Source organism: Corticium candelabrum, chromosome 5 (assembly GCF_963422355.1).
Source record: "Corticium candelabrum chromosome 5, ooCorCand1.1, whole genome shotgun sequence".
NCBI lineage: Eukaryota > Metazoa > Porifera > Homoscleromorpha > Homosclerophorida > Plakinidae > Corticium > Corticium candelabrum.
In genome coordinates this window covers 1,425,001-1,452,500 of record NC_085089.1, presented here as the reverse complement: position 1 = coordinate 1,452,500, position 27,500 = coordinate 1,425,001, and the positions used below count along the sequence as shown (strand labels likewise).

The 27,500-nt window shown below is 41.7% G+C and overlaps 8 protein-coding genes across 8 annotated transcripts in view; 4 read left to right on the top strand and 4 right to left on the bottom strand.

The window, feature by feature from the left end:
• The first annotated feature begins 2,696 nt into the window (after positions 1–2,696).
• On the top strand, positions 2,697–4,356 carry LOC134180058 (uncharacterized). The gene has a single exon (XM_062647137.1). It carries the CDS (start codon positions 2,933–2,935, stop codon positions 4,049–4,051), a length of 1,119 nt encoding a protein of 372 aa, XP_062503121.1. The 5' UTR covers positions 2,697–2,932; the 3' UTR covers positions 4,052–4,356.
• Positions 4,357–4,680: 324 nt separating this feature from the next.
• On the bottom strand, positions 4,681–5,928 carry LOC134180399 (uncharacterized). Its single transcript, XM_062647555.1, has one exon. The coding sequence runs from the start codon at positions 5,871–5,873 to the stop codon at positions 4,938–4,940; it is 936 nt and encodes a 311-aa protein (XP_062503539.1). The 5' UTR covers positions 5,874–5,928; the 3' UTR covers positions 4,681–4,937.
• Positions 5,929–8,561: 2,633 nt separating this feature from the next.
• On the top strand, positions 8,562–10,511 carry LOC134180422 (DNA polymerase iota-like). Its single transcript, XM_062647568.1, has one exon. It carries the CDS (start codon positions 8,829–8,831, stop codon positions 10,398–10,400), a length of 1,572 nt encoding a protein of 523 aa, XP_062503552.1. The 5' UTR covers positions 8,562–8,828; the 3' UTR covers positions 10,401–10,511.
• A 105-nt stretch (positions 10,512–10,616) lies between these two features.
• LOC134180423 (uncharacterized) lies at positions 10,617–12,199 on the bottom strand. Its single transcript, XM_062647570.1, has 2 exons — positions 12,105–12,199; positions 10,617–11,813 (listed from the first exon to the last, which is right to left on the bottom strand). The coding sequence occupies exon 2, from the start codon at positions 11,809–11,811 to the stop codon at positions 10,777–10,779; it is 1,035 nt and encodes a 344-aa protein (XP_062503554.1). The 5' UTR covers positions 11,812–11,813; positions 12,105–12,199; the 3' UTR covers positions 10,617–10,776.
• On the top strand, positions 12,197–13,072 carry LOC134180425 (synaptosomal-associated protein 25-A-like). The gene is made up of 2 exons (XM_062647571.1): positions 12,197–12,691; positions 12,765–13,072. Exons 1-2 carry the CDS (start codon positions 12,237–12,239, stop codon positions 12,928–12,930), a joined length of 621 nt encoding a protein of 206 aa, XP_062503555.1. The 5' UTR covers positions 12,197–12,236; the 3' UTR covers positions 12,931–13,072.
• Positions 13,034–18,529, bottom strand: LOC134180421 (centrosomal protein of 128 kDa-like). The gene is made up of 9 exons (XM_062647567.1): positions 18,472–18,529; positions 18,282–18,407; positions 17,335–17,989; positions 16,878–17,272; positions 16,723–16,813; positions 16,611–16,656; positions 16,461–16,554; positions 15,946–16,401; positions 13,034–15,761 (listed from the first exon to the last, which is right to left on the bottom strand). The coding sequence occupies exons 3-9, from the start codon at positions 17,984–17,986 to the stop codon at positions 13,317–13,319; spliced, it is 4,179 nt and encodes a 1,392-aa protein (XP_062503551.1). The 5' UTR covers positions 17,987–17,989; positions 18,282–18,407; positions 18,472–18,529; the 3' UTR covers positions 13,034–13,316.
• Positions 18,530–19,725: 1,196 nt separating this feature from the next.
• LOC134180552 (uncharacterized) lies at positions 19,726–20,411 on the bottom strand. The gene is made up of 2 exons (XM_062647729.1): positions 20,298–20,411; positions 19,726–20,229 (listed from the first exon to the last, which is right to left on the bottom strand). The coding sequence occupies exons 1-2, from the start codon at positions 20,365–20,367 to the stop codon at positions 19,802–19,804; spliced, it is 498 nt and encodes a 165-aa protein (XP_062503713.1). The 5' UTR covers positions 20,368–20,411; the 3' UTR covers positions 19,726–19,801.
• A 1,842-nt stretch (positions 20,412–22,253) lies between these two features.
• Positions 22,254–27,500, top strand: part of LOC134179478 (RNA helicase aquarius-like) — a 10,409-nt gene continuing 5,162 nt past the window's right edge. Inside the window, exons 1-23 of the mRNA XM_062646382.1 lie at positions 22,254–22,322; positions 22,694–22,768; positions 22,824–22,898; positions 22,958–23,020; positions 23,086–23,154; positions 23,214–23,314; positions 23,375–23,451; positions 23,524–23,588; positions 23,646–23,702; positions 23,763–23,822; positions 23,999–24,112; positions 24,175–24,278; positions 24,342–24,447; positions 24,506–24,577; positions 24,640–24,688; positions 24,748–24,840; positions 24,896–24,944; positions 25,009–25,060; positions 26,362–26,388; positions 26,447–26,546; positions 26,616–26,698; positions 26,759–26,831; positions 26,898–27,007. Coding sequence (XP_062502366.1) covers positions 22,254–22,322; positions 22,694–22,768; positions 22,824–22,898; positions 22,958–23,020; positions 23,086–23,154; positions 23,214–23,314; positions 23,375–23,451; positions 23,524–23,588; positions 23,646–23,702; positions 23,763–23,822; positions 23,999–24,112; positions 24,175–24,278; positions 24,342–24,447; positions 24,506–24,577; positions 24,640–24,688; positions 24,748–24,840; positions 24,896–24,944; positions 25,009–25,060; positions 26,362–26,388; positions 26,447–26,546; positions 26,616–26,698; positions 26,759–26,831; positions 26,898–27,007 — 1,743 coding nt within the window. The remainder of the gene's footprint in view (positions 22,323–22,693; positions 22,769–22,823; positions 22,899–22,957; positions 23,021–23,085; positions 23,155–23,213; positions 23,315–23,374; positions 23,452–23,523; positions 23,589–23,645; positions 23,703–23,762; positions 23,823–23,998; positions 24,113–24,174; positions 24,279–24,341; positions 24,448–24,505; positions 24,578–24,639; positions 24,689–24,747; positions 24,841–24,895; positions 24,945–25,008; positions 25,061–26,361; positions 26,389–26,446; positions 26,547–26,615; positions 26,699–26,758; positions 26,832–26,897; positions 27,008–27,500) is intronic.

Sequence of the window (27,500 nt, the reverse complement as noted above, 5' to 3'; positions counted from 1 at the left end):
CATCGTATCAAACTGAGTCACGGATGGACCAGAGAGAAATTCAAGAAATGGTGAAGGCTGGGCTATCGTACTCAAACATAAGTTAGATACTTCGAAGAAGACATCCTGGAGTCAACGGTTTTTCGGAACGATCCGCTAGACGATTTTGTCATGAGCAAAACAGTCATTATCGTTCTGCATTATCTGACTTTGACATGAGGCTGGTTGTCCAGGCAGCTGCTAGAGAAGTAATATGTTCTCTTTTTACTAAACCCGTATAAACAGATGGAGACTTTTGCCGTTATTACACGTCTCTACGTAGGTTGGTCCAGCGTACGGAAGAAAGATGATGAAAGGGTATCCTCAAGCAGGAGGACTTAGAGTTGGTGACAAACGCATTAGACGCATTCTAAGACAAGTTGCTCCTGGATAACATGGAAGGAGGCAGCAACTAGCCCATCGGCAAATAAATCCTGTGCCTTACTACGCTCAATATCCTGGACACAAAACTCGGTGTATTGTGTGTGCGTGTGCTCTAAGTGTAGTGTGGGGCGTCCTTCAACGATACAGGAGGAAACCCCTAATTGATGTTGATACTGATACTAGAGGATCTCTAGTTGCGTGTTGTTGCATTCTTAGCTAAGTAGAGACTATAAAGAAAGGTTACAAACGTAATTCACGCGATCATGCAGTACGTTGCTTGTGTAAAGTTAGTTGGTATTGAATTGGCGACTAGTCTACCGGTACAGTACGACATACGTAAATGTAGTAGTTGGACGCGGTACCGTCGAGGGAAGGGGCGTGTCAGCAGGACGGTACGCGTACGTTCCCTAGGCCCTCCTGCCATGAGCACTGCGTGCGTGTCCTCCTTTACTATTTGGTCTCGTAATTCACTTGTAGTCAAGTGTGGGTTCTGTTCTCACGGCACGGGAGAGACACAGCATGAGGTTGTAGAGGTTCTATCTGCGCTATCGGGTAGTGTTCTATGTGATGTACAAAATCTAGACATGAAGTGCAACTTGCAGTTGGGCCAGTCGTACTCCTACATCTACAGTAATGACGCGACCATGCACTTCGAGTTATTGAAAAATAGTAACTGTCTGAAGCAGCATACATACAGGTGCAGAAACATGGTACAGGAAACGTGCGGATGTGATTAGCAGAAACCGCGCCTAGTTCAATTCAATCAACGTACCAGCACGCGTTGGAATGCACCCCTACGCCGTCCAATGGACTCCCTACCGCGTACACTGCTACGCGTTCTTTCAATTTTCTTTTTCTGATGTACTCAAATTATTTGAAAGAACGAATGAGCGCTCAATTTCTGTTAGTTCAAATCCGGCCATCAGTTCATATATACAACTACGTCCGCTTTCTCGTCGGCAAAGCAATTTCTAATATACTGAACCTAAAAATTTACAAATTTGAAATAATAAAATTTTAAATTTTGATTTTTCAAAAAATTAAAATTTGAAAATTCAATGCAAATTTTAAAAAAATGGTAACGTTAAATTAAAAAATTGAGAAATTGAATTTCAAAAATTTCAAATTTAAAATTTGAAATGGCCGAAAGACCCACTGACCCACTAGCGTACTTAAAGGTCGGCCGAGCCGCTTTGTCCGACAAACAGACGCTGTCATGGACAATGCACGTTCTCCTTCGCAAATTCCCGTCAAACGCCAAATTTCTGTTGAAGACGACACTAGTGATCTTTGCAACAACACCACGGCCGCTCAGCCACGCACACCCAAAATTCAAGCTGGCAGACTGCAGAACCACTATGCAGAAACACTGTGGAACAAGCAAAGTGTTAGAAGTCAGGTACAGCTACACACCTCGCCCTGGTTGTTGTTGGGGAAACATACACGTACAAATGTATGTGCTAAACCCTTAAAGCAAAGGACTAAACACCATGTACAGGACGGATGCCCGATGGCCGAATTCTCGTTAGCAGCTACCAAACAAAGAGAGGTGGAGCCTCATGATGACATCACGTTCGTCTATTGGTCAGAAATGACACCACTTCTCGTCTATTGGTCGGAATAGCTTCATTTGCATCTCCGCTAACCAACTATATATACAGTCGACGGGTCGTACGGTCGTCGAACGACTACTATACCCTCCACCTGGAAATCCGGGCCTCGGGTAAAAATAATAATAATAATTATTATTATTATTCCAGGTCATCACAACCTGCAGCACTTACAGAAAACAGTGCTTCTGGGATCTACTCGGATCCTTCGTAAAGTCATGTCTTCTTTCTAGACAGCTGTGATGGTCTAAGTACTTCTGAAGCAGGGTTTGCTTCCGGTACTTGTAATAGACTTTACAAACCAGACTGATCTGGTTGAGCACGACACACACACACAATAACAACATAATATAGTATATTTTCTCACACACCATAACCTCGTGCAGTTCCCTCACTAAAGAGCAGACAAAGAGTGTGATTGAAAGAATGTAAGAATTGAGTGAGAGGCTCGCATATTATCAATAATTATTGATATTGCTATCACAAGTTCACAGACAAATATTGACCTCTAGTAATCTGTGAATGAAGGCGTGGTACATTATTAATTATTAACTAGTTTCAGTTACGAGAATATCACGTGAACTATGGAAAAACTGTCAAACATACGCAATTGGAAAACGTTTCCCTACAACTAGACGGTATGCTAACATTTGATTATACCCCATCTGCTTCCTTAGGCGATGCAATTTTATTCTACCGTGTAGGTACGTACCCGTAACCTAGAGTCAAACTTCCCCTAGCTAATTGGCCACATTCATTTTCCCCCAAATCAGGGATTTCCCGATGACATAACGAGTGACTGTAGGGACACTTGGGGGCTCACAAAATTTCTCTACAGCATACACTCATGCAAAAAGATCAGCGACTAACAACGACGCCAGTCTACAGTCCAGTGTGATCGAGTGAGTCAGAGTTGGACAATGCCTCCTTCGAAAGGAATCAGTGACCTGTGGAGAGGTCTGAAGAGACCACGCGGCCAACAGCCCTACAATCTAAAGAAAAGCCGATCAGCGGGTAGGAAAGTTTCAACTAAGCGATCACAAGCAGCCAGTACCGGTCGTTTTCCCGACGAAAGCTACCACCAGGTTACAACCGAACGTGTCGTCAATTTTCCAGGCAACCTTAGTATTGAAATAGTTCAGCACGGAACTCTTGAAATTCCGAACAAAGAAGATTTTCATGAGGTCGATGCGTCACACCTGCCGAAGGTACCCGGTATAACATTTTATCAACATGGAACTCTTCCTACCTGCAACAAATCGGGTAAAGACTTAGACATTACAGCCCCTCTTGTCACCATGGTTGTTAACGAGGTCTTGGAACCCACCTCCTCGTGTCCTCCGACACAGTTGAACGACTGGTACGTGAGTATCGTGCAGGTACTTATGGACTGCAAAACCCGCGGTTATTACGGAACTGCATTGACATCAGACGACTTCTACATTGAACATGCATTTACGGTTCAGCTACCACTTATTGACAAAATCACAGATAAGAAATCTGGACTGACACCTTCTTCTCCGGACTCGCCAAGTTACTCAAAGGAAAGCAGTAGCAAAGTTGACTTGAGTGATGTGTATGCTCCAGCGAAAGACAAAGAGGTGTATGGGCAACTCTACAGCGAAGATCGCCCAGTAGTCTCCTGTGACTTGGTGTTGAACAAAGACAACGAGGTTCATGGAAACCAACTGAAAAGCTCTCACCTGAATGCTGAGGCATATCACCTCAACAGAGTCGAAATAAGTGAAACATTTGTAACATGCGTTTGCTCTTATCAACTCGGCAAAGAAGATGTAGAGAATTTCTGTTACTTGGGAGGAGTCGAGTGGCAGTTTAAAGGGAGAATCAACAGACTAGAAAGTGATTACCATGTTGACAAAAGCTGTGCAGCAGATCCACCAAAGATTAGACTAACGCCTCCAACGAACAACGAGAATGAAGACGTTTTATGCAAGGCGTTGGGGCATAAAATATCATCTCACTTTGCTACACCCAACGAAACAAAATGCAGAAAGAAAGTTGTGCTTGTAAAGTCATAGAAGACTTCACTGGTGCAGACTGGAGAGACTGAACATTGAACAGTTCAATTAACAGAATTACTGATTAAATTTGCTATCCAAACCAAGTTATTTTTACATTAACTATAAAAATTTATGTGCAAAGCTGTTTATTTGTAGTGAAAGTTTGTTTTCAGCTCTCCGAATCATTCATTAATTAAAACATAACTCGATGTACTAGATGCCAACCAAGACTGAATCACCTTTTAGTGTTGCATGTGCACAAGAAAGTGTGATAAAAATGATCTGGGATACAGGAATCAGAGCGAAGAAACGTAATTGGTTGGACGAACTTTTAATAGACTTGTAAGGTTTGACATGGGTCTTGGCAGTGTTCGAGATCACAGTACTACTGTTATTAGTCTTTGTTTTCTCCATGTCTTTCTTGGCAATACCAGTTGTACACTGACACTGAGGCGTAGTTACTTACTGCTGTGAAACAAGTTACTCTATTCATCTGTATTCAAAGCTTCAGATGAGCAAAGGGAAGGGTCAACTGGCAGGGCGGTACCACTTCTGATGCCCTTCACAAGCGTGTTCAAGCCACCCTCCTCCAAATGATTGGCTCTTATCATCCCACTCAACAACTTCAATGGTTAAAGGCCTGTGCACTGGTCAACATTCAATAGCTAACTAATGCTGCTTTACACCTGATGCCATTCCTTGCAATTTAATTTATTAGAACATAAAAAATATATTGAAATATGCATGCCTAACATCATCTAATGAATCAAATTCTAATATCGCCTCTCATTGACACTAAAACAATGTCCACGGATATCATCAACACAGCCACAAGATTGTTGACTAATACTGTAGATCCGCACCGAGCTAGAGTCTTGTGGCTGGCATCTCCTATTATTGACGTTTATCCAAACTGTAATGATCCATCAGCGTGAAATTGATCTAAACAACCATGGTGCCCCGGATTTGCACAAGCAGAGAATTTTCCTGAATTGTAGGTGTCCCAGCCACTTGCTTTGCCAGTTGCCATCCAATGTTCGGCATGCCTCAAATTATTATGTCCGTACCGATTGCGGGCATATAGCCCTGGATTGTCAGGAACATTCACCCATTGGCCTGCAAAGAAGACTTTAGATGGCTGCTCGCCGACCATAATACGAAGTTCTGAATCCATCAAGTGTTGACCCCATAATTCAATTGTCCAGCCATGAGCTGCCAATCGAAATGCTCCTCCAGCAATTCGACCATCAGCACAACACCACTGTTTATATGATGGTGAATCATGCAGAGAAAAACCATTGCTAGCAAAATATTCTGATAAGTTTTTTAAAGCCGAATAGTTCCCACTTAGAAAAGTAATATCTGCATCACGTTCCCATGGGAGAACACCTTGAAATTTTACAGCTCCAAGAAGAGTGCCTTCCTGTAGTTCACAAATAATATTATATTTCTCACAAGTCGACATTACAAACTTGATAGAATCTGCCAAACTTTCCATACAACAGGGAGGCAAACCCATTCCTGAACTTTTTCTACAATGTAGTCCATGTGGTACATGAGCAGTTCCTCGTGAACAACCAAACCAAATATCTTGTCCACCATCGATTATCCATCTATTTAGTTCTCGTTTACCAAACATTTTAGTAAACTCCTCTGGCCTGACTTGCTCATCTCTGCTTACATCAAACATAACATCTGGACAACTGAGAAGCTTCCTATTTTGTTCAAACCACGTTAAAAATGCATCTTCCATAAAATCCTTATTCATTGTTGAATCTAGAGATTCCAATAATTCCTTACGAGTTGTGAGAAATGCACTTTCCAATGCATTACAAACCATACATTCGTTGTATGAGTAATGATAACCACGATTATATTTCAGTGTATAGTTCTGCAGTGATGTCTGGTAACATCCATAAGACCACCTACCACTCTCTGCATACCTAGTGCTCCCACCAACAGCCACTACATCATACACTCCATACATTCGAATCAACCGCCTCAGATCAATATACGTTGCATTGAGCAGATTGACTGCGACAAGTACGAACTCAGTTTGAAGTGAACTGATCACTGTCTGTAGTGAATTCCCAATAGGGTTTCTTAGTATGTCAACAGTAACACCAGGTCTAGACATAGACCATAGCTCACTAACGGCTGTGAGCACATGTACACTCACTTTGATGCCCTCGAATGTTTTAGCTATCTCGTCTATGCGCTGTCGAGTTACAGCCGGTCGGGTAACGATGATAACCACACTGACCAGGTCGGACAGATTCTTCATGCCATTGCATTCATCTGTCACAAATCCAGTCCTGAAGAACGGATAGCCATTTTTACTACCGAGATAACGCTCAGGACACACGTCGTGTCGCTGTGTAGTGCGTTTACGAATGGGTTCACGGACGTAGCCAATTACACCTCTCGCTTGTCGAGCATCGCCCTCCGGTCTTGACTTGTCAACCTCTTGATTGCGGCACTCTTGCAGTTGTTTCTCTAGTTCTTCTATTCTCGTAAGAGCCACGGCTAGCAAGCTCGCGGATACAAATTGTGACGACACGTTGCAGTTGGCTGCATTTTGTGTAAGAGTTTGAACAAGACGACGATTGCGTTTCACGGGTTGGGGTTCCATGTCGTCCATGCTTTCTCTAACACGATCAATATGTGTAAAGACCCAGAGTGAAATGATCAACCACAAGACCACAGTCCAGGCGACCAGCCGCCATCTAAGCTGTGCCATGGAGAGATGTAGAAAGTGATGGTTTGGCGCGAGCTTCCCGGATGTGATCAGGATGTGGCATGGCACGCTGAATCTAGTAGAAAGAGGACCAAAGTGGCGTCATCTTAGTACCGGTCTAGTGAAGAAGCACTAGACTGCTAAACCCTCGATCGCTAGCCTGCTAGCTTACTCTGTCTTTCCTCTTACTATCGATCTGGAAGTTTACATGTAGCCACATGTGTTTGTTTAGCTAATTAGCAGTAACTACACGTACGTAGGCGCCGTTATTCCAAAAAGCTTCATTGCAACACAAAGAGTTCGCGCGCTCTCTGATCTGGAAGTTAAGGCTCTGATTGCTCGACGTAGCAACTACAGTACTAGACATAATTGACATGTCTAGCCGTACGTAAACAATGCACTGTAAGGCCACACCGTTTAATTGCTATGTTTCTCGTCACCCTACTGCACAGAAATCAATGCGTGCGCGCAGAAAAAACAAAGGCAAAAAAGAATGTCCCGAAGAAACAGGGTAAGCAGGTCGCCCAGTAGCAATTCATCTAATACTTCATCACCAACATGCAGTCAAACACTCTCTGTACTGTGACTTTGCATGCATGTTAGTAAAATGCTCTCTGCAGATCTGGTGCACGTGGCACGTGCTCTCTGGTATGTGCACGTGCTCTGGTATATGCATGTGCCTTGGGGTGTGAAGACGAGTATATCGATGTCTTTGCAGAGTACTACTATTACAGACTAAAATGTATTTTTGATCAAGTCACGTGATGTTTTTTATTCCTCTAATCAGAGTGAAACCTACGCGCGCGGGTGACGAGAAACATAGTCTTAGTACTAGAAGAAAAACGGCGTAGCCTAAGTAATGCAGAATCCCTAATGTCGCGTGTAGGTCCGGTTACAAGGCTTGTTTCCGGATGTCAAAAGGGGGAGAGGCTGGTTGCATCCAACAACAAGCGTCTCTTCCTACTACCCCTAGTCCTTCAAATTCGTGAAAGCGTGCGATAAGTTGCTAGCTCGCAACACTACAAATTTCACATATTAATTAACTAGTTGTAGGGTATCCGTAGGCGCCGCGCGTTCGTGAGTAACACGTCCAACGAAGTTTTCAGATCGTCTACTGAAACGCCGAGTCCTAGCTAGACAATACGTATTTGTTGAAACCCTAGCTGTCATGGAAGTAAACATGCAAACTACCTAGTAGTCTAGATTACGTATAGAGGACTGGTTTTGCGATCGTGATCAAGACAATTGAAATGTACAGTCTACGTATGCACTCAGTTCCGTTGTAACGACAGTGGTATGGTATTTACTGACATAGAAATTGATATCGGCAAACATTGACTATCAACAGTGTTAGATGCAGCACATTGTAGTAAAGGATTGATCATACTGTAGTATGGGACGTGTGAGTAGTTAACTGTAGGTGGCATTCAACTCCTGAAGGTGTTTCTTGGTTGTCACGTACACACAGTCCCTAGCTACAATACAAAAGGATGGGGTGACGGAACATCATGAAGCAGTTTCTTCGTGGTTTGGTCACCTAGACGAATCTTTCTTAGACTCACCTGTAGTCCAACACGGAAACGATTTTTAAGGTAGATCCTATCATGAAACGTGGTCATGGGGAGGAGAAATTTGAGATTTGTGTGTACACATAAATAAATATGTACACACACACACACACACACACACACACACACACACACACACACACACACACACACACACACACACACACACACACACACACACACACACACACACACCAAAAGCTTGATGGAGACCCATATAGGACCACACCCATTTCTGTTGTGCGACCCGGATTAGAAGCCTCGCTACGCTCGGCAATTAAAACAGCATCGTGAAAGAGCCTCTAGCTAGCGCGCAGCAACCCAACAAACGCCTAATTGCTCTTTTCTCACCTTCATCGTTGAACTGCGTTGAAAGTACTGTCGCCTTGCTTTTCTTGGTCCTTTCCAACTTAGACCAACAGCATCGAACCAGATCTACGTCTACCTGTGATATCGTATACGGGATGTATTAAATATTCAAGACCCGGATATGAGTACCGCAGCCAGAACAAGTGATCAAGAAGAAAAAGACGAAGCCGAATGGACCCAAACACTCAGCCAAGTCGTATCTCCATCTAAAAAGACAAAGCTTATGGCTATCCAGCCTCCTGCACTTATTTCCAAACTTGGGAATTCAAGACTGATCGTTCACATCGACATCGACTGCTTTTACGCGCAAGTAGAAATGCTGCGTAATCCATCATTGAGAGACCGGCCTCTTGGAATACAACAGAAGAACATCGTAGTAACGTGCAACTACGTGGCTAGAGCAAGAGGTGTTTCCAAGCTATCGCTGGTGTCGGAAGCAAAGCTGAAGTGCCCGGATCTGGTATTGATTAGAGGAGAAGACCTCACACCATACAGAGATGTATCGCACAAGATGTTTGAACTAATGCGATCATACACAGACAAAGTAGAAAGATTGGGTTTAGATGAGTGTTTTCTTGATGTTACTGATGTGATTAGCAGAATTGGAGACAAGATGCAAGGTGCAATTGTCGGACACATCTACACTGGTGGGGAGTCTGCGTTTTGTGTTGACAGTGTTCCTGATAGAGACAGCTATAATAGACTGGCAGCAGGCTCACAACTAGCTGCTAAAATTAGGTCAGACTTGGCAGACACCATAGGGCTGACATCTTGTGCTGGAATTGCCCATTCAAAGTTGTTAGCTAAAGTGGGTGGGACTATGAATAAGCCTAATGCTCAGACAACTATACTGCCAATATATTCAGACGATTTATTGTCTTGCTTGAAAGTCGGTCAAATACCTTGGATAGGAAGCAAATGCAGCAAGCAGTTGAAAGAAGCTGGATTTGAATTTGTGTCTGATGTCGCGTTGTTGCCACATGACAAACTCGTTGATATTCTTGGAGGTGCGAATACAGCGCAAAACGTTTATCTACTTTGCCACGGAATCGATGACAGTGAGGTAATACCATCAGGGGCAGCTAAACAATACTCTATTGAGGATTCATTTCAAGAATGCTTTACGGTGGAAGAAGCCCACCATCGATTGGACACTCTGTGTTCAAGGTTACTAGAGAGGTACTACCATGATGAACAGGACAGGAGGATTCCTACAACAGCAAGAATATCTGTGAGGAAGCATTCGTCGTATCATCGAGAAAGCAGGCAGTGTGCATTGCCATTGGCAATCTTTCAAACAAGCAATCGAAAGGAACAGTTAGATGCTATTTGCAGTGTGTTTAAGAGTCTGTTATCTAAGGCATTAGATTTGAAGAAACCATTTCATTTAACTCTCATTAATGTGGCTTTCACTGGTCTTAAATTGAAGACTTCAACTGATAGTAATTTGTACAAATTTTTTCGCCCTTCAGCTGGACAGCAATCTATTCTCTCTTCTGAATCATCAACAATGTCAGAGTCTAATAAGCGCCTACCAAAAGACATTGATGTGACTGTATTTGAGACACTTCCACAAGACATTCAAACAGAGTTGTTGGAGAGATGGAAGAAACCTGCTGTTATTGCAGCGAAGCAAATAAACAGTAACTCAACAGGGACAGGAATAAAGAGATACTTTACGCGTAAGGCATAGACGTATTGTCTTGCCTTGCCAAACGGATATGACAGACTGCAGCCATTGCTAACACATTCCTAAGGCGCAGTAAGCAAGGTCTAAAATTGAAAACCGGTTTTATAAAATTTATGGGACAAGCCCGCTTATAAAGAGATGTTTCAGGCAATGCAAAAACATGCCTTTTTCGTTCTGTACTAATTTCAAATGAATAAACAAGTGTTGACGGTTTAGTAAACAAAGAATATGAAAATTTCATCTTCATCAACATTTGTCTAAAACTACATATGATATGTGATATATATGATATATAAACAATATATATGATATATGCACACAAATATGTGTACAACAGTCTGAGATTTGCTCTTGCTATTACTTAAAAACATTATTTCTTTTATCCAGCAATACATTGTGCCTGTTGAAGTGAAGGTGCAAACGTAAAGTTTACACTGTTTGCAACCAACAGTTTACCGTCTTTTGTTAGACATAATGCTTTTTCTGGAAACTGTAAAGAACAAGATCTCTGAAAGGTAGGCATCCTCTGCTTCTCCTGAGTGTTAATGAACCTGTATTCGAATTCCTTAGCAATATTTGAAGGATTTGTAGCCTGAATCGCGTATGCAATGTCTCGTTCGAATTTCATTGTAGGGTAGAGCAATTTCTTTTCTGAATCGGCGAAGCACAGCCAAGACGAAAGTGTCAAAGATGTGGTCACCTCCTTCAGATAAAACACCGATCCCTTGATCCCATTAGTAGACAAGAATTTGCACAACTCGGGATTCAGAGCGGTGTTGACAGCCAAAGGGGTATACAAATAAGGTGTATCGCTAAGAAAAATTTTTCCTACAGCACACTTGTCGTTGAGTATTTCTGCTACTTCAAATGATGTGTCAGCATTAGTCGAGTAATATGGCAAATTCGGCTCATCATCATCATCATCACCATTATCTGTGCGTATATCAAGTATTGGAAGTTGTCTGGCATGGTTGGGCTTCTCCAGGCTCCCACACGCATTCATGTAGAAATCACGAGATGTGGAGGTGCGGTCAGCTCCATAAGCTCGACTCTCACTGAATTTGTCCAACGTCTGAACGAGAACAAGATGCAACTGATGTGAATCAGCGGCGACTCCACTGCTGTTGTTAGAATACACAACAGCGTTAACCTGAAGACCAATAGCTGGACATGTAAATTTAATCTTCTCCTTGCAGTCTGCGTCCGGCTCAACGGTCGGTTTGCCAGGTTGCATTACCATGTCTACACTGGTGCCTTTAATACGTTGTCGTGGCACCACTTCCATTTCAGTTGTGTGGTGGGGATGGAAAGTAGCACTGTACAGTTGCTGATCGACAGGGTCGAAGTTGCCTTGAAGATGCACATCAAAAGCCGAAGTGTTGGCAACAGTCCAAGAGTTTGCTTCGAATTCCATTGCTACCAAACAGCTACAGTTGAAAGACAAGGTCTACTGTGAAACACTTGCTCGCACCCTCCAGTTTATCTAGAGTCTGAGTGGAGAAAACATGAGGTTGGGAAGAAAGTCTATTTGGGGACGATTTTTCGAGGGAAGGGATTTTAAAAAGTAGCTCACACGATCCTGGTAGAATCCCGCGATTACTAACTAGAGACTAAATTTCGGTAATCCCCTCCACTCGAATTTGTAATTTTTGTCTACCTAGGCATGCTGCGGTAGCAAAGTAAAAAACCCAAAGAAAAACAACTTACAGACAAACCCAATAACGGAAGTGAAGCAATACGTACGATCGGCTGCCGAACGAACATTCTCGAGAACCACCTTCAATGTCTCGTCGTATTGAGCATGCGTCAGATATCAATAGGTCAGTCAGTGAGAACAACATGGCGTCTCGATTAGAGAGAGAAACCGATGATCTACGGCTTAAAGCCGACATGATGACCGACGATTCGCTCGAGAGCACTAGAAGAACACGCCAGATGGCCGAACAGGCGCTCCAGGTAGGCACAGAGACGATGGTCGCTCTCGACGAACAAGGAGAGCAGTTGGAACGCATCGACAGGCATCTCGACGACATCAACGACGACCTTACGCATGCCGAAAGGAACATACGCGAACTTCAAAAATGCTGCGGCTGTTGCGTGTGCCCGTGTAGCGGTGGTATCAAGGTGGGCAGCGGCACAAGGAAATCGAATGGCGGACTAGAGATGGATGACGAGCCCATCACCACGCAGCCACGCAGCGCGAGAGGAGGCGGCGGCGGAGGAGGGGGTGAAGGCCCCATGATACAGAGAGTGCTCGACGATGCGAGAGAAGACGAAATGGAAGAAAACCTGCAGTAGGATGTTTTGAAATTGCATGATGACTTCATCACATTGTCGCCGTGACGCAGCATGTTTCTTGATTTGTAGAGCGGTGTCAGGTGCTGTCGGTGTAATGAAGAACTTGGCACTTGACATGGGCAACGAGCTGAGTCAACAGAACAAGCGAATCGGAGGCATCACTACGAAAGCGGAATCGACCGAGTACCGCACTCACGCTGCTGATAGAGCCGTCAGGAACGAGCTGAGGAAGTAACGCGTTGAATTATTTTTTCTACTTGTCGTAACGTCAGTGACAGTAGAGATAGGGTTTGAGTATAGACAATAGCTACATGGTGTATTGCTAGTGCAATTCATGGTACAATACCATATATTCATAATTGTATTTCTACACTGCAGTCCGGCTGTAGGCACCTTTTGCTACTTGTGTAACAAAATTAGACAGCTGAAACAACGTGCTAATTAAACTGTTATGAATGAGAGTATTGAAATCAAGTTAGACCTGATCAAAAATGCTGTCTAGAAATAGGAACTGCCAAACCATACTAAAGTACTTAAAAGTTCATACCTGCTGCATATGAATCAAATGTCACTAGAAAAATATTGTAGCTAACGGGGAAAGTAATCAGTTTTAGTGTATAATTAGAGAACACACGCTTTCTGAGCAACTTTTTGAACTAATGTTAATAGAGCTTTGTTCTGATCATTAAGCTCTTGCCATTTATCTTGGAGTTGTTGCAGGTTTTGATGGCTTGCTTTTACTGCTCTGGTTAGGGCAGAGTTTTCAAGTCTTAAAGCCTCGTTATCTCGTTCTGTTTTTGGCGAAGTGAAACGATGTAGGGATTGCTTCTTCACGGGTGTAAGTTGACGACGGAGTGATTTGTTGTCCTCCTCGAGCTGCTCGAGACGCTGCTTCATTTCTGCTCCTTCAATAAGTCTTTGCTCTGTTGATTCAGCCGAATATTTACCAAGTATGGTTTCCAGGTTGATGACATACAAAGACTGCTCTCTTAAATCTGCTTTGAGTTTTGTGTTTTCGTCATGTAGCTGTGCTTCCTTATCCACATCTTGCCTAGAGCTCTCTTCAAGTTTGCTAATCGACTGATCTCTTTCTCTTACGGTACGCTTCAAAGTGTCGACTTGAAGCCTCCAATAGTCCCTCTCCTGAGCAGTAGTCGACAACGTTTCTTGGGTGTTGTTCAATTGTTCCATCACATGGTGTCGGTCCTTCACCAGACTGTCTTGATGAGCTTTAGTTTCACGCAGCTGTGCTTGTACATCCCTTGCTGTGTCAGTCTCCTGTTCGATTTGTGTGCAAAGAGTGGTATTTTCACTTGTGATATGAACAATTTGCTGTTTTGCCTCTGTCAGGCACTGCTCGAGATAAGTGTTGTGATCTTTCAGCTGCTGCCATTCAACAGAAGTCTCACCCAAAGATGCCTCAATCAGACTCTTCTCTTGCACTAGAGCTGAAACCTGACTCTTTAATTCCTCCTTCTCTGCTTCACTTTGTTCTAGACTGCTCTGCAATTCATCGATCTGTTCTTTGCATTCTTCAAGTACCTGATGCTTGACTTTTGTAGTTTCTGTTACGATTTGCTCACTCAAAGTCAATTCAAGTTCTTTCTTCTCTTCATCAAACTGCTCTTTCTGCTTCTGTATTGTCTCTGCATTTTCTGCCTTCAATATTTGTAAATCATTTTGAAGGCTTTCAACTTGCTGGCATTGCTCTCTTAGTTTGTCTTGTGTTTCTGTCATTTCTAAATTGTGTTGCTGTTTCAATTGATGATTCTCCTCAGACAGAACTCTTGCACTTAACTTGAGTCCCTCCTCTTCTGCTCTCATCTCTTCTACAGTAGCGTGTGCCTTCTCGAGCTGCAATTGATAATTCTCAGCCACTTGATGTCTCACTTCTTCTTTCTCCTCTACAAACTGCTCTCTCTGTCTTTGTAGCTCATCATCGTGCTCTTTCCTCAGTCTACCAATGTCACTTCGAAAACTGTCAGCTTCCTCTTGCAACTTGCTCACAGTTGTGTCCCTTTCTTTTGTCAATCTCTCCTGCATTTCTTCCATATCTGTATTATGCTGCAATTGGATTTGATGATTTTCTTTCTCCAATTTGTCAATATCTAACAGAAACTGATTTCTGTCTGCAAGAAGTTCCTGTCTCTTCACATTTAACTCGTTGTTCTGTTGTCTCAGCCCTTCATTAGCCTCTTGTGCATTTGCCAACTTAACTTCGAGATGTTGTACCCTAATAGAGAGCTCTTGTCTCTCCATAACAATACCCTGCAGTTCAGAATTGACACTAACAGTACCTTCTGCCATTGCTTGAAAAGACAAGGCCTCTGTTGATAGTTTGTTGTTTGTAACAGTCAATTCCTCGTTTTCAGCAATCAACTTCTTATTCTTCTGTTGAAGATCAGTAGTCTTCTGATCAAGCATTTCCTGGAAACCAGCTTCTACGTGTGACTTTTCTGACTCAAGCTCTTTAATACGAGCAACATACTTGGCAATAAGGTCTTCATCGTCATCTTCATCATCTTCCTGATTAAGCAGTGCTTCTTCATCTTCGGATGAATCCCCATCTGCACTGGTTCTTTCAATAGCTGGTGGTGGAGTTGGAGATACCACAACACCATCATCACGTGATTTTGGGCGACTGCCATCAGTATCATCTGCTGATGTCGATCCAGCTGATTCTTTGCGTTTTTTCATGTAATCACCAACCTTTGATCCAGCACGTCGTACGGTTGATGCACTCCCACTGCTGGGACGCCGCCGTCGACCTTCACGTTGAGACTTACGCCTTTCATGTAATAGCTGCTGTTTATATAATCCGATCTCAGCAACACGTTCATCAAAAGCATCTCGCAGTGTTGCAATTTCTTTGGTGAGCTTAGAAATTTGTTCTTTCAACTCTCTAGTGTCGTCTTGCTCATCGTCATCCAACACCCCATGAAGGTCATGTGTACTGCATGCTGCATCTTGCTCATCCAGCTCTCTCTGTAACTGTTCAATGAGTCGATCTTTTTCTTCTGTTTGATCAACATATACTTGGAGATCTTTCTCAAGCAACTGTTTGTCCTAAAATAGCAAAACAAAATCAACAAATAAATCTGGTTTGACGGCAACAACACATCAACAAATCACTATATTCTTGTAAAGCAGTAAGAATGGTTGTAAACACATTCTCCCCTAAACATTGCCCTCACCATCCTCTGAAATAAATTTCACTACCCTACTAACAGAACTAGAAATCATGTCTTACCTCTTCGAGGTCCCTGATCTTCAGTTTCATATTTTCATCAGCCAGCTTCATGTTCTCAATTTCTTCTTCAAGTTGTCTAATCTGTTTCTGTGCTTGATGTTCAACCATTTCCTGTTCATAACGGTGATCTCTTTCTAGTTGTTGAGTTTTCTCCTGAAACTTGACCTCATCACTTTCTCTATCTTGTTTATGTTCTCGTCGTAGCTGATCTGCTTCTTCATCACTCAGTCGAACCAAACGACCCTTCTCCTCTGACAAAGCTGAGAAATCGGCTTGAAGCTTTTCAAATTCTAACTGTACAGTCACCAAACGACTTCGAAGGTGCCGAATGCCTGTCAAGTACATGCGGAGAGCGGGATCTCGACTATCACGATAATGGTCATCCATGAGGGCTGCTTGCATTCCAAAAGTCACCTCCTCAACACTGACGTGACCATTTTCATCTGTTTCAAGACCCTTCAAAAGAAACAACTTTCTCAGGCCATGAGACATGAGCAGACACCATGAGCATATACCTGCAAAAATCGAGTTATTTGTTGATGCTGTTCGTTGTGAGGATCACCACTTTGATCCATCCACATAGAAATGAGACCATCCCGTTGAACAACCCTGACATAGAACATAACAATAAAATGATACACACACGGTAGCAAGACAAACGGTACCCTTTATTATCTGTGTCCAGTTTATGAAACAGATCTTCTACAATAGCTAAAATATAAAAGTACAGAAAAGTTGTGACATTACAGACAACTACCACTATATAATGCTTCTCACCCGACTTCTTAGCTAAAAGGCTCGTTCCAATAAGGGCAGGAGTAGCAACACGAGACTGAGTGTGACCGGTCATGGGTGTACTACTTGCAACCTGTTTAAAAGAACAAGCTTTAATGCAGCATTCCCCATAGTACCACTATACAAATAACAACTACCTCAAACAGTAAGGACTGTGAAGCAGACGTAGGGCTCTCTAATTCATACGTTTCCTTAACTACAATCATCTTTTTGCAAAAGTCATTGAATGACACTCGACCATCTTTGTCTTCATCCAACATTTCAAACAGCTCAGACAGCTGCTCGTCCGTTTGACTCATTCTCAAGCTATCGCACACGTCTGAAAGGTCTTGTTTATTGATGAGACCATCATCATCGATATCATATTTATCAAAGATTGCCTTAATCATACTCATCTCATCACCAGTAGGAGACTGTGAAGAACAGCTGTAATGACTGCTTGGAGTCCACAATACAGACTCATCCTTGCCCAGTTCTTCAAAAACCGAGTCTCGACTATCGGTAGCCGATAAAGATTTAATAATCATCCGACCTGAAAATTTAGAGATAATTGAAAATAAAGATATAGAGCAAGCATGGCACAACTTGATATACTTTGTGTTGGTGAGCCACAGGTTTCAGGGTCGAATGAAAATGTTCTTCTCTGTATTACAGGAGATGAATGACACATGTCTCCTAAGCCAAATCTTGCTAGCAAGCTGCTTGATCGAATCGAGCCTATCTGGCTTGCCAGGTCGGGTGACCCACAGTCTTGTTGTTGTTGATCGTGAGCTTCACTTCTTACACTACTCGTCTGCTTCTTATTGCTTTCAGGCCTAGATCTTCGTCCGAATCGCTTCTCGTTCAGAACAAATTTCGGTGCAACTTCAGTTCTATCATCATCATTCTCACCACCATCACAATCATCACCACCATCACCATCATCGGAATCAGGAGAAAGAAGCAGTCGAGGAGGAGGAGAAGAAGGAGTCAACAGACTGTGTTGAGTGACACTCTGCCAGTGATGACTAAAGTCTCCAAACGTGACCCGCCCATCTTCATCTTGATCTAACTGAGCAAACATGGACGGGACCTTTTCTTTCTCCATTCCCATTGTGCTGCTACAGAACAACTCTAGATCTTCGAGCGTCAAGTAACCCTTCCTCTCTCTATCGAAGCGATGAAAGAGCTCTTGAAGTTGCTGGGAAGCCAAGTTGGTGTGTTGACCTTGTTGTCCTGGACTGCCGTCATACCGCTCATCAGTCATAATCTGTAACACACAAGTATGCGTGCTCACGCTTGACGTCAATGCCTCTAGATCTGTCGTCACAAACAACAGCAAGGCAGAGTGAAGCTTGCAACTTAGGGACGACGCTTGCGAGTTGAAGTCAGAAAAATGTAATAAGCCGCAGCTTCCTGTTTTCGAATTATCATAATGTCACGATCTAACGACACCTGGAAGCCTTCAGAAACCACTACCCTACAGTATGGCATTTCGAAATCGTATCACGTGATTGTAACCTATTGGGACCCCGCGGTTTATGCATAATGGTGATCGTTACCTCTTGTTTTATGGTTTCATTCGCAATTCTTCTCAATTTTTGGTGGTGTGTTCACTTGACGTCTCGCACACACGCCTTTGCTTGTAGCTCCGCCCCACGACCTGCCCCTCTCGCGATCTCGATGCTCTGCAGAAAAGCGACAATAATAAGCTGTATTATTGAAAATATACGGCATCTAGGGTTTTCTTACTTGCAATCAGTGATGTCCAACAAATTTGTTTTCTAGTAGTGTAGACAACAAAACGCAGATGACCTCACTGTGGTTAACCTTAGCGCGCGTTACGTCAACAAACATGGCGGATTCTGAGAGTGCTCGACAGGCGCTGGAAAGTCAGTAGAAATTTCAGGGAACACCGAGAGATGTATACTCCTAATAATTATATATGCTTGTATTAGCTGTGTACGACATGTCTCGTTTGATGAACACTGGACTAGATATGGAAACGTTGACGAGATGCGTGAAGCTTTGCGAGACCGGCGTGAATCCGGAGGCTTTAGCTACTTGTATAAAAGAAATTAGACGAGAAACAGCCGCCGCGAGGGTACGTTTTGAAGCAACAAGCCATGTACTTGAATTTTTGATTAATATTAATGTATGGCATATGCTGTCTTGCAGGAAACCTAGCCAACAGTGTAGACAACTTGCTAGTACTGAGTGCTTTTTGTATATGGATACTTAGTTAGACGTACGTGCGATTGAAAGCGAATCCTAGCTTTTATTATTAATATGCCAACATGGCAGCAGGATATTTGCACTGTAGAGTCTGTGAGATGTTAGTGCTTGTGTGATGACAGATCCAGAGTTTAATTGAAGGACAAGGCCATAAGCTAGCATGATGTTACAAAATTAAGTATAATTCAGGCTCACAAGTTATCATTAGTTTGACTCTTGATGAGTCAGAACTGGTGCAGCAATGTAAGTATGATCTTACAAGGCTACAAAACGGCAACGCTAACAGACTTGTTGGAGGTAAAAGTGGGATGACTGGTACCATGTCACATCCTTGCTTTAATTGCTTTCTAGTTCAAAGCATTGATAAGCACCTGTTGTTCACAATATGAATATTTGTGTTGACAAACAAGTCAATAACTGAATTACAATATCCAGAACATTCTTGACAATTTATTGCTAAAATCGAGTCTTTTGAAAGAACGTGGGTGGAGTGTGCTTGATTAGCATTTAATTAATATTTAGTGATTTTGTTTGCCATGTTTGTTCTATGTTTATCTGTGTAGCTGAGAATCAGTGTAGTAGCATAAACCCTATATGCTGGTTTTGTATTGTATGAGAATCTGATGTTGGTGCTGGTCACTAAATTGTGGTCTTAGGAAAAGTGCCAGAATAGATAAAATATATTTCTGAAATATTTCATGGGCGGGAAATCTACGACAAGTTGAGAACCAACTTTACAAATCTGACAATTACAAGAATTTATTGATTTATTAGTGATTAGAACCATCTAGTTCAATGAATACTAGCATTGAAAGAAAGTTTCACAAATGTGTATCAGAAAGCTAAACTAACATCTACATCTTCTCAGGAACATCATGAGTTTTGTTGTATAATTCTGACAGTTGTTAGTAAGAACGTTGTATCGGAGGTTATAGCGACGATTGTATTCACGAACTTTCTCAAGGCTACAGCTACTGCTCCCTCTCAAGTACCAAGTGTACTTACTCCAATTCTCGCTCTTTCGATTCTCCTCGATACTTCCTATACCTGTAATAACTGGCAGCTTGCTATTCACTCTTTCAACTTTGAAATCAAATTTGACCCCTCGGTACTGGAGCGCGGTGTGATAGAGTCTAAATAGACTTGGCAGTTGAGACATATACCTTTGGCTTTCAATTCTTTTTTCGTTTCTTGGTATCACATCGCGCTTCGTTTTATCTAGCATCCTGAGCGTTCGCCTTCCTTCTCTGAAAGGATATGTTGGGCAAGATTGGTCTGTAGGGTATACAAGATCAGATACGAGTTTCACTCAAATTCTGTACTGTAATTGTTTGTTGCTTTACCTGCATTACTTTGCTGTTGTAGACGTAGTGTTGATAACACAAGGAAAACGGGCGTCCAGACTAGGAGCATGAGTTTAGACGTGTTTTGACTTGCCCTACGTGATAGAGATGACACCTGCTGCTGTGACAACGTGTCAATGTGTAGTGAAGTAACATGCAGTATAGTACAGTACCGCGGTCGTTACGCCACGCAGCGTCAACATTTTGCAACGTCTTATTTAATTAAGTTTCTCCAGAGGTCAGGTTTCTCTAGATAAATGCAGTTATTAATTAATTGCATTTGCACGGAAACAGAAATTAGTTAAGCAATCTTGGTCAGTGCACTTTGCGGCCATTCCACTCTTCAGTTTTTTAATTTGGTTAAAAATTGAAAAGTACATCGTGCATTTCAATTTTTGGACAATTATAACTAAACAATAAAAATTACTCTTGCGCCTGGAACTGTCATACGGGCACCGGACAAGACTAGCGCGAAAGAGTCTGGGGACGAGGCTAAGTATACTCTATCTAGCCTTCAGTGACAGCACGCGTAGACGTGATGAAGCAATTTCAATTTGATTGTTGGCACCGTCTCCCAAGTGTACACTAGAGGTGACAATTGACAGACAAACCGCTCAAACAACACATGAAATAGCCGTTAATAACTATAGCTATGCAGTAACGATCTCTAGGATTCTCTAGGAAAGCGAAATTCTTGCTCAGTTGAAAAGGCGATTATTCCGAAAAAAACAATAATTTACGCACGATGAACATTTGTTGAATTAATCGCACGCCTTATTCTGCCTTAATTAATTAATTTCTGCCCTAATCAACTTCTGTTACTATGTTTTGTATGAGAACAATTGTAAACAGAGCGAGTGCTAGTAAACATTGCACTATTTCTTGAGTCTAGTTCTAAGCTGCTGCTTGAAAGTAGATAGCTACAGCAACGACGTATACATGTAGGCAACACTTGGATGGGTACCATGTGCAACCATGCAGACTGTCCTACAACACAACAACTACTAGAGAGTTGCATAAGCATGATGTCATTTTATACAATTGACAGACAATAGATGCACTATAATGGATGCACTATAATGGATGCATTAGCTATGAGCTGTAGTTGTACACCAACCAGGAGGGTGTGAGTGTCCCCGGTACCGTAAGTACCACCTCCAGTAGTTAGATGGGAGTGCGTGTACGTGTACACACTATCGTAGCTTGAAATAGCCATCTACAGTATGCTATACACATGTAGTGTACATATTGCACACACAAAGGTGCCTGAAGACGCTGCGCAGACAGAACGCGTTGGTCTGGCAGTGCAAGCTGTTTAGCGCGCGCTCCTTTCAACATGGACGGCGCAGGTAGGATTGTTGTGGATGATTGTATTGCGAAGTATTCAGCTTGTTTGTAACAGGCAAAAGAAAACGAGAAGCTAGAAAATCAAAAGATTCAAAAGTCAGTTTCATGTAGCTCTAGGGTCGCAACTGTTGATCATCACATCGTCACGTCTAGGCGAAACGAGCTAAGAAGCAGACTGGCAGTGCAGTGCCAACTGTTGAACAGATTAGTGTTGATGTTCTAACTCAAGTATGGAACAGCTAACGTTTATGTCGTGCCACGTGTGTTGTCACGTGTGTTGTGACTATTCAGCTTGCTGCAAAATTCTGGGCTCCCCACAGCACAGAAGAACGCCATCCATACAATGCACAGGTTGCATATTTGTACTAGTGTATGTGTCCGTTACTATTACTACTGTACTGTACTCTGGCTGTGCTAGATCATTGAAGATGTTTACCAAAAGGAAGTACTAGACTCCAAGTAAGTATTGCGTATACGGATTCCTGGAACTTGTGTATTCTGACGTCTATGTCTTTGATGTTTATTGCAGGCTTTCAATAAAGAGGATCATGCTGCTAGAGTTTAGGTACTGTTTTGTGTCTCAGTGTGATTATGTACTGACCTGTAAGTATGATATTGATTGTTATTTGCAGTCAATATTTGGAGAACTATTTGTGGCCGAATTTTGATGCTGAACAGGTAGGAGAAATGATTTGTGACATTACAGATGGTATTAATTAACAATGATTAATGATCATAGTTTATGATCCTGTAACTACTATTAGATGTTGTGTATTTGATTGGCACACTGCCATTTTTTTACCCTAATTTGGTAGACGTATCAAATGCTATCATGTGAAAGTGGAAATGCTGGTTATACAAAGGTAACATACGTATAAACAGAAGAATTAAAGACCAGCTGTCCGTGTCACTGTCCATATTTTGGGAGAACCCTTTCTTCAAGTACATCATATATGCACTGCAATGTAACTAATAAATATTGCTTTGCATCTTCATTGAGCCCCAATTTCTTGCTATATAATAGGTAATAGATATTCTGTGCTGTGTAGGCAAGTGATGCTCATGTGATGTCAATTGTTGTAATGGTCAATGAGAAGTTTCGCGAAAATGTTCCTGCTTGGGAGGTTAATTATACGTATCAGTTGATGTTCTTGTGTGCCTAATTTTGTGTTTATGAAGACATTCAAAGCTTCGCCAGACAAAATGCCATCTTTTTTCCAACGTGTGCTGACAGCATGTGTAGATGACTTTGAAGTATGGATGCTTTTGACTGACTGTGCTTGTGCAGAGATTATACTGAATGTTTTGAATAGGATTTCTCTATCAAGGAACAGACTGTTCTTCTTATTTTTCTTATCAATTGCTTTAAGAGTTTGGTAATAATGAGTGATATAATTTTTACTTTCAACATACAACAACTTTTATTCTGAAACATTATCAGGAGGAAGAATTGATTCGGGAGCAAGTTCAGCGTGTTGTATCATTGCCTATGTGGACATGTCTGCTTCCGGTAATGGTGATGGTGTATACTACTGTGTACAAAGCTGCTAGACTTATTCTTCTATTTAGGCACGTCTTAGATTGGAACTGAAGGCGACTCCAAGACTGAAGAAATACTGGAATGCATTGGAGAAGCGAGATGCTCAGATGGATCCAGTAACAAGAAAACGGTAGACAGTGTTGTCTTATCAAGTGCAACTGATAAATGTATGTAGTCATGTCTGTGGTAGGGTAGAGAAGGAAAGAAAGTTTTTGTCACGTCTAATTCAAAGGTTTTTTGGCATATTAGAGTCAATACCAAAAGCTGGTTTGTCAGCACCTTTTCTTTTTTTTTTGACTTTGGATGCAAATAATAACAATGGTATGGTATGGGTTTTAGGACACGTTAAGCTTGAGAAGGTTGAATATTGTACACGTTTTATTGAACTGCTTGTGGATCTAGAGGTTAGATGCAGTGATGTTATGTACTTTCACATTGCAAGGAAAATGTTATTGGTTTAGTCTATGTTGCCAACCAGAAGATTTTTCAACACTGTTCTTGATGATAATCACTTAGTGGTAACACTCTTGTTAGTAGCTGTGCTAATGACTACCAACATCATGAGATTCGTTGTATAGATTCGGTGCAGATTGTCTGCTTTATCGCATCGTCAACCAGAAGGTCGTCTCTTTAACCAAGTAAGCAATCAAGTGTTAGCAATATATTATAACATAAAACAGATAAACATATTTAATAAAGTACACAAGTATATGTGCAGGATGGTGTTAATTACTACCTTACATTCATAAGTTGTTTGTGCTTGTGTGAAGGACGTCTGCTTTGTATAGTGTGAGTAATGAGTGACATTCTGTAGATGCTAGACATGTTGAAATTTTATGCTGGATTTGAAATCAATGATCAAACTGGGTTGGCTCTAACTGATCACGACATGCTTGACATTCATTATGATAAGATCACGTCTCTTCAAGTGAGTTGATTATAATTGTTTTACTGCCATACAGTACCTGATTGCGGTGATGTGTTGTGTAGAGAGTCACATTCAAACACTTTGAAGAATTAAAATATTTTGCGATGTCAAGTGTAGCTGAAATCGACAAGCGAGACTCTCTGCTAAAGCATTTCAAGCCCCTAACGTGTGACTATCATCTTGTGTTGTTAACACTCACACTACAATGCATTGTCTGTCTCTACTACAGAAACGCGACTCTACACAAGATTGCTGCACATTTGTGTTTGTTGCCTCAACCAGACACCCAAATGGAAAAAGAAACGTACTCAACAAATTTTCTCGTGGAACTGCTGGTAGTTCTATAGTTAGAATTCAAAATGGCATGTTTGATCTGATTTGGCATGTCTGCAGGTGTCTCGCCATGAACGACGAATATCTCAAATTGAGGCACTCAATGAAATGCCATTATATCCTACAGAAGAAGTTAGTTTCCTGTGTCTATCTAGTCATGCTCTGATTACATAATGTCAGTACTGTGTCAATAGGTTTTATGGGATGAGAATGTAGTGCCATCAGAGTTTTTCTCTGGAGAAAGTATACTACATTGAAAGTTAATGTGTATTTAAAACATTACAACGTAATTGTTGGTACAGGTTGCTTGGCATTGCCAAAACTCAATCTTCAGTTTCTTACTCTTCATGACTATCTGCTACGAAACTTGAACTTGTTTCGTCTTGAGTCAACTTGTAGGCGCATTCTTGTTGTTGTGTGTTGATTTGTGGTGTAGTGTGTATCGTTTAGATGAGATTAAGGAAGACATTCAAGACGTCGTGGGTAGGATGAAACCATGGTCAGTTGAATTTGCAACATTGGGTTGTCTGATGTGAAGTATTGAACGGAGCGTTTTGTGACAGGATGATGGAGGATGGAACAACTGGATTTTCAGGATGGGCTAGAATGGCTCAGGTACTATCGAATGCATTTCTAGTTAGAATCTTTGCTGTTTAACGTGGTTGCTCAATAGTCGTGGTAAAGAGTTAACTTTGTGTATTACAGTCTTGTGTGTGGCAACATGATAACTAATGCATGTAGTAGTTTTATTATTTGCATCAGTCAGTGGTAACTTGCATTGTGCTAGGATCATTTATATAGAGCGTATTTGTTTGTTACCTTTCTAGAAACAGATAGAGTGGAAAGGCCCACTATCGTGTTCGATTGGGCACCTTCCTTTTTCAAGATAGAATGAACAGTTTCCGGAAACGGATAGACTGGAAAGGTATTACGCTGTTCAATTGGTAACTTTCTGTTTTCGAAAAAGGATAGAGCTGATAGACTTTCCATCCTATCATACCATCAGTACCGATAGAAAAGATAGAAAAGCACCTAGACATGAAACTTGAGTGTCTAATAGCTTTGACATTCCGAATCAATGTGCTTGGTTAAGCCTTGCATTCCAGACCACTATTTGCGCTTATTCTTGCAAAAGTTTCAAAGATGGCAGCTGATTTCTCTTGTTTGGCAGAATTTTTTGAAGAGTTAGTAGACATTCTAACAGGTGGAAAAGTAGATGAAACGGCTATGACAAAGAACACATACGCCTGGGGTGATTCTGACACAAAAGGCACTGAATAGCTCTGTTACTGCCTCACCTATCTTGTTTTGGAAAAGTTCTCTTCGATTGGTAAGCATGCCCTGTCTCTTTTCACTCTATCCAGCCTAGACTTTTTCACAAAAGGATGGTTCCAAACGAATACGCTCATAGACTGTCCTTAGACAATAACGTAGATCATTGTTAGACTTGTTTTCTTGCGTTTGTACTATATGAAGAGATAATACATGATGGCATATGACTTGTGTTGTTGTGTGATGGTCTGAGTTTATTGATAGAAACGTTTTTACTCAGTTGTAGTATTCTCAGAACACAACTCAATTGTGTGTTTGTATTTTGGTGTGACTCGAAGCAATCAATGCATTGCTTGTCTTGTCTAGATTTGTTAGCAATCTCTTGTTTTGAATTGATGTCAAGTCATTTGAATGTATACCATAATGCAGTACAATATTGCACATACGGCATGTTTTTCAATAACCACACAACTGCGTATCGAATTGACATAATCCTTTGATATGATAAGGTTGTATCGAAGTAATTGCATATGCAGTAGTGCTAACTGGTGTACAACTTATAGTGAGGGAAGTGGTTTGATAGCAAGGGAGTGAGCTAACACTGATATGTTATTGTAACTGACTTTTTGTTATTTTGATTGTAGCCTATTACTTCTTTCACTATCGTGGAGGTAACTTACTCTCAATGTGTTGCACAGCATTCTATGTTGACATCAAGTGTGTGTTTAGGTAGCAAAGCCTAAGATTGGGGAGAATCGACCTTCAAGAGTGCGTGCTGACATACAACTTACTCTCAGCGTTAGACCAGCTATCAAGACAGAATGGGAAGGTGTTTTTTTATAAACTCAACGTACAAGTCAATGTGCATGATTTCTTACCTGTGTGACTTATGCTTAAGCGCTGAGAAAGCACGATGTCCTGTTTTTGATTTCATGTCGAATGGCGAGATCATTTGATGCATCAAAGCCTTTTCGTGAAAGGGTGCGGTTCTCACTGTGACAGTTAAGTGTCATGCTCTAGTGTGTGTGTGTGATGTTGCAGTATGGTATTGCATATGTTCGTGGCTGTGAAGTCCAAGGCATGCTGGATGATACAGGAAAACTAATTGAAGAAAGTTAGAAGACAGCTGGCCAAACATAGTCCATGTAGGAATGTGTATACATTGTACTGTTTGTATTAGATCCGTTTGAGGCAAAACCTGAGCTTGATGGAGATGCAAGAACTTTTCGTGTGTGGTTGGACACGAATCAGTACCAGCAAGATATGGCAGCAACACTGAAAGGAGCAGAAGTGAGTTTCTGTTAGCTGCTTTGCATCTTGTATGACATTGGTTATAGAATCGCTTCCAGTACACAAACTGTATATCACATGGTCAGAGCTTATTCCATGTGTAATTCAGTTATTCAAGCTACACAAACATAAAAAACACAACTACCTTGCTTTGACTGTTTAGCCAATTTACCATAAATATTGTTAACATTATTAGCAACGCGTGAAACACTAGGTACAGTAGTGCAGGTTGGTCACATGACATACAACTGGACGACCTGCTAGGCAGCCGCATAACACGTGACCTCGTGTCTCGCCACTCAATGTGTCCAGGCCTCTTCTCACACTCTACCAATTGGCTTTGACTAATTACATTCAAGCTGCATAGCTATGACATGCAGATGATTTGCACTGTAGTGCTTCGTCATTAGAAGATGGGTTTGTATGATGCAATGCATTATTCTCTGTGGAGGAAGGTTTTCTGTTGCTGCTCATACTTAAGCATGGGTGCTAA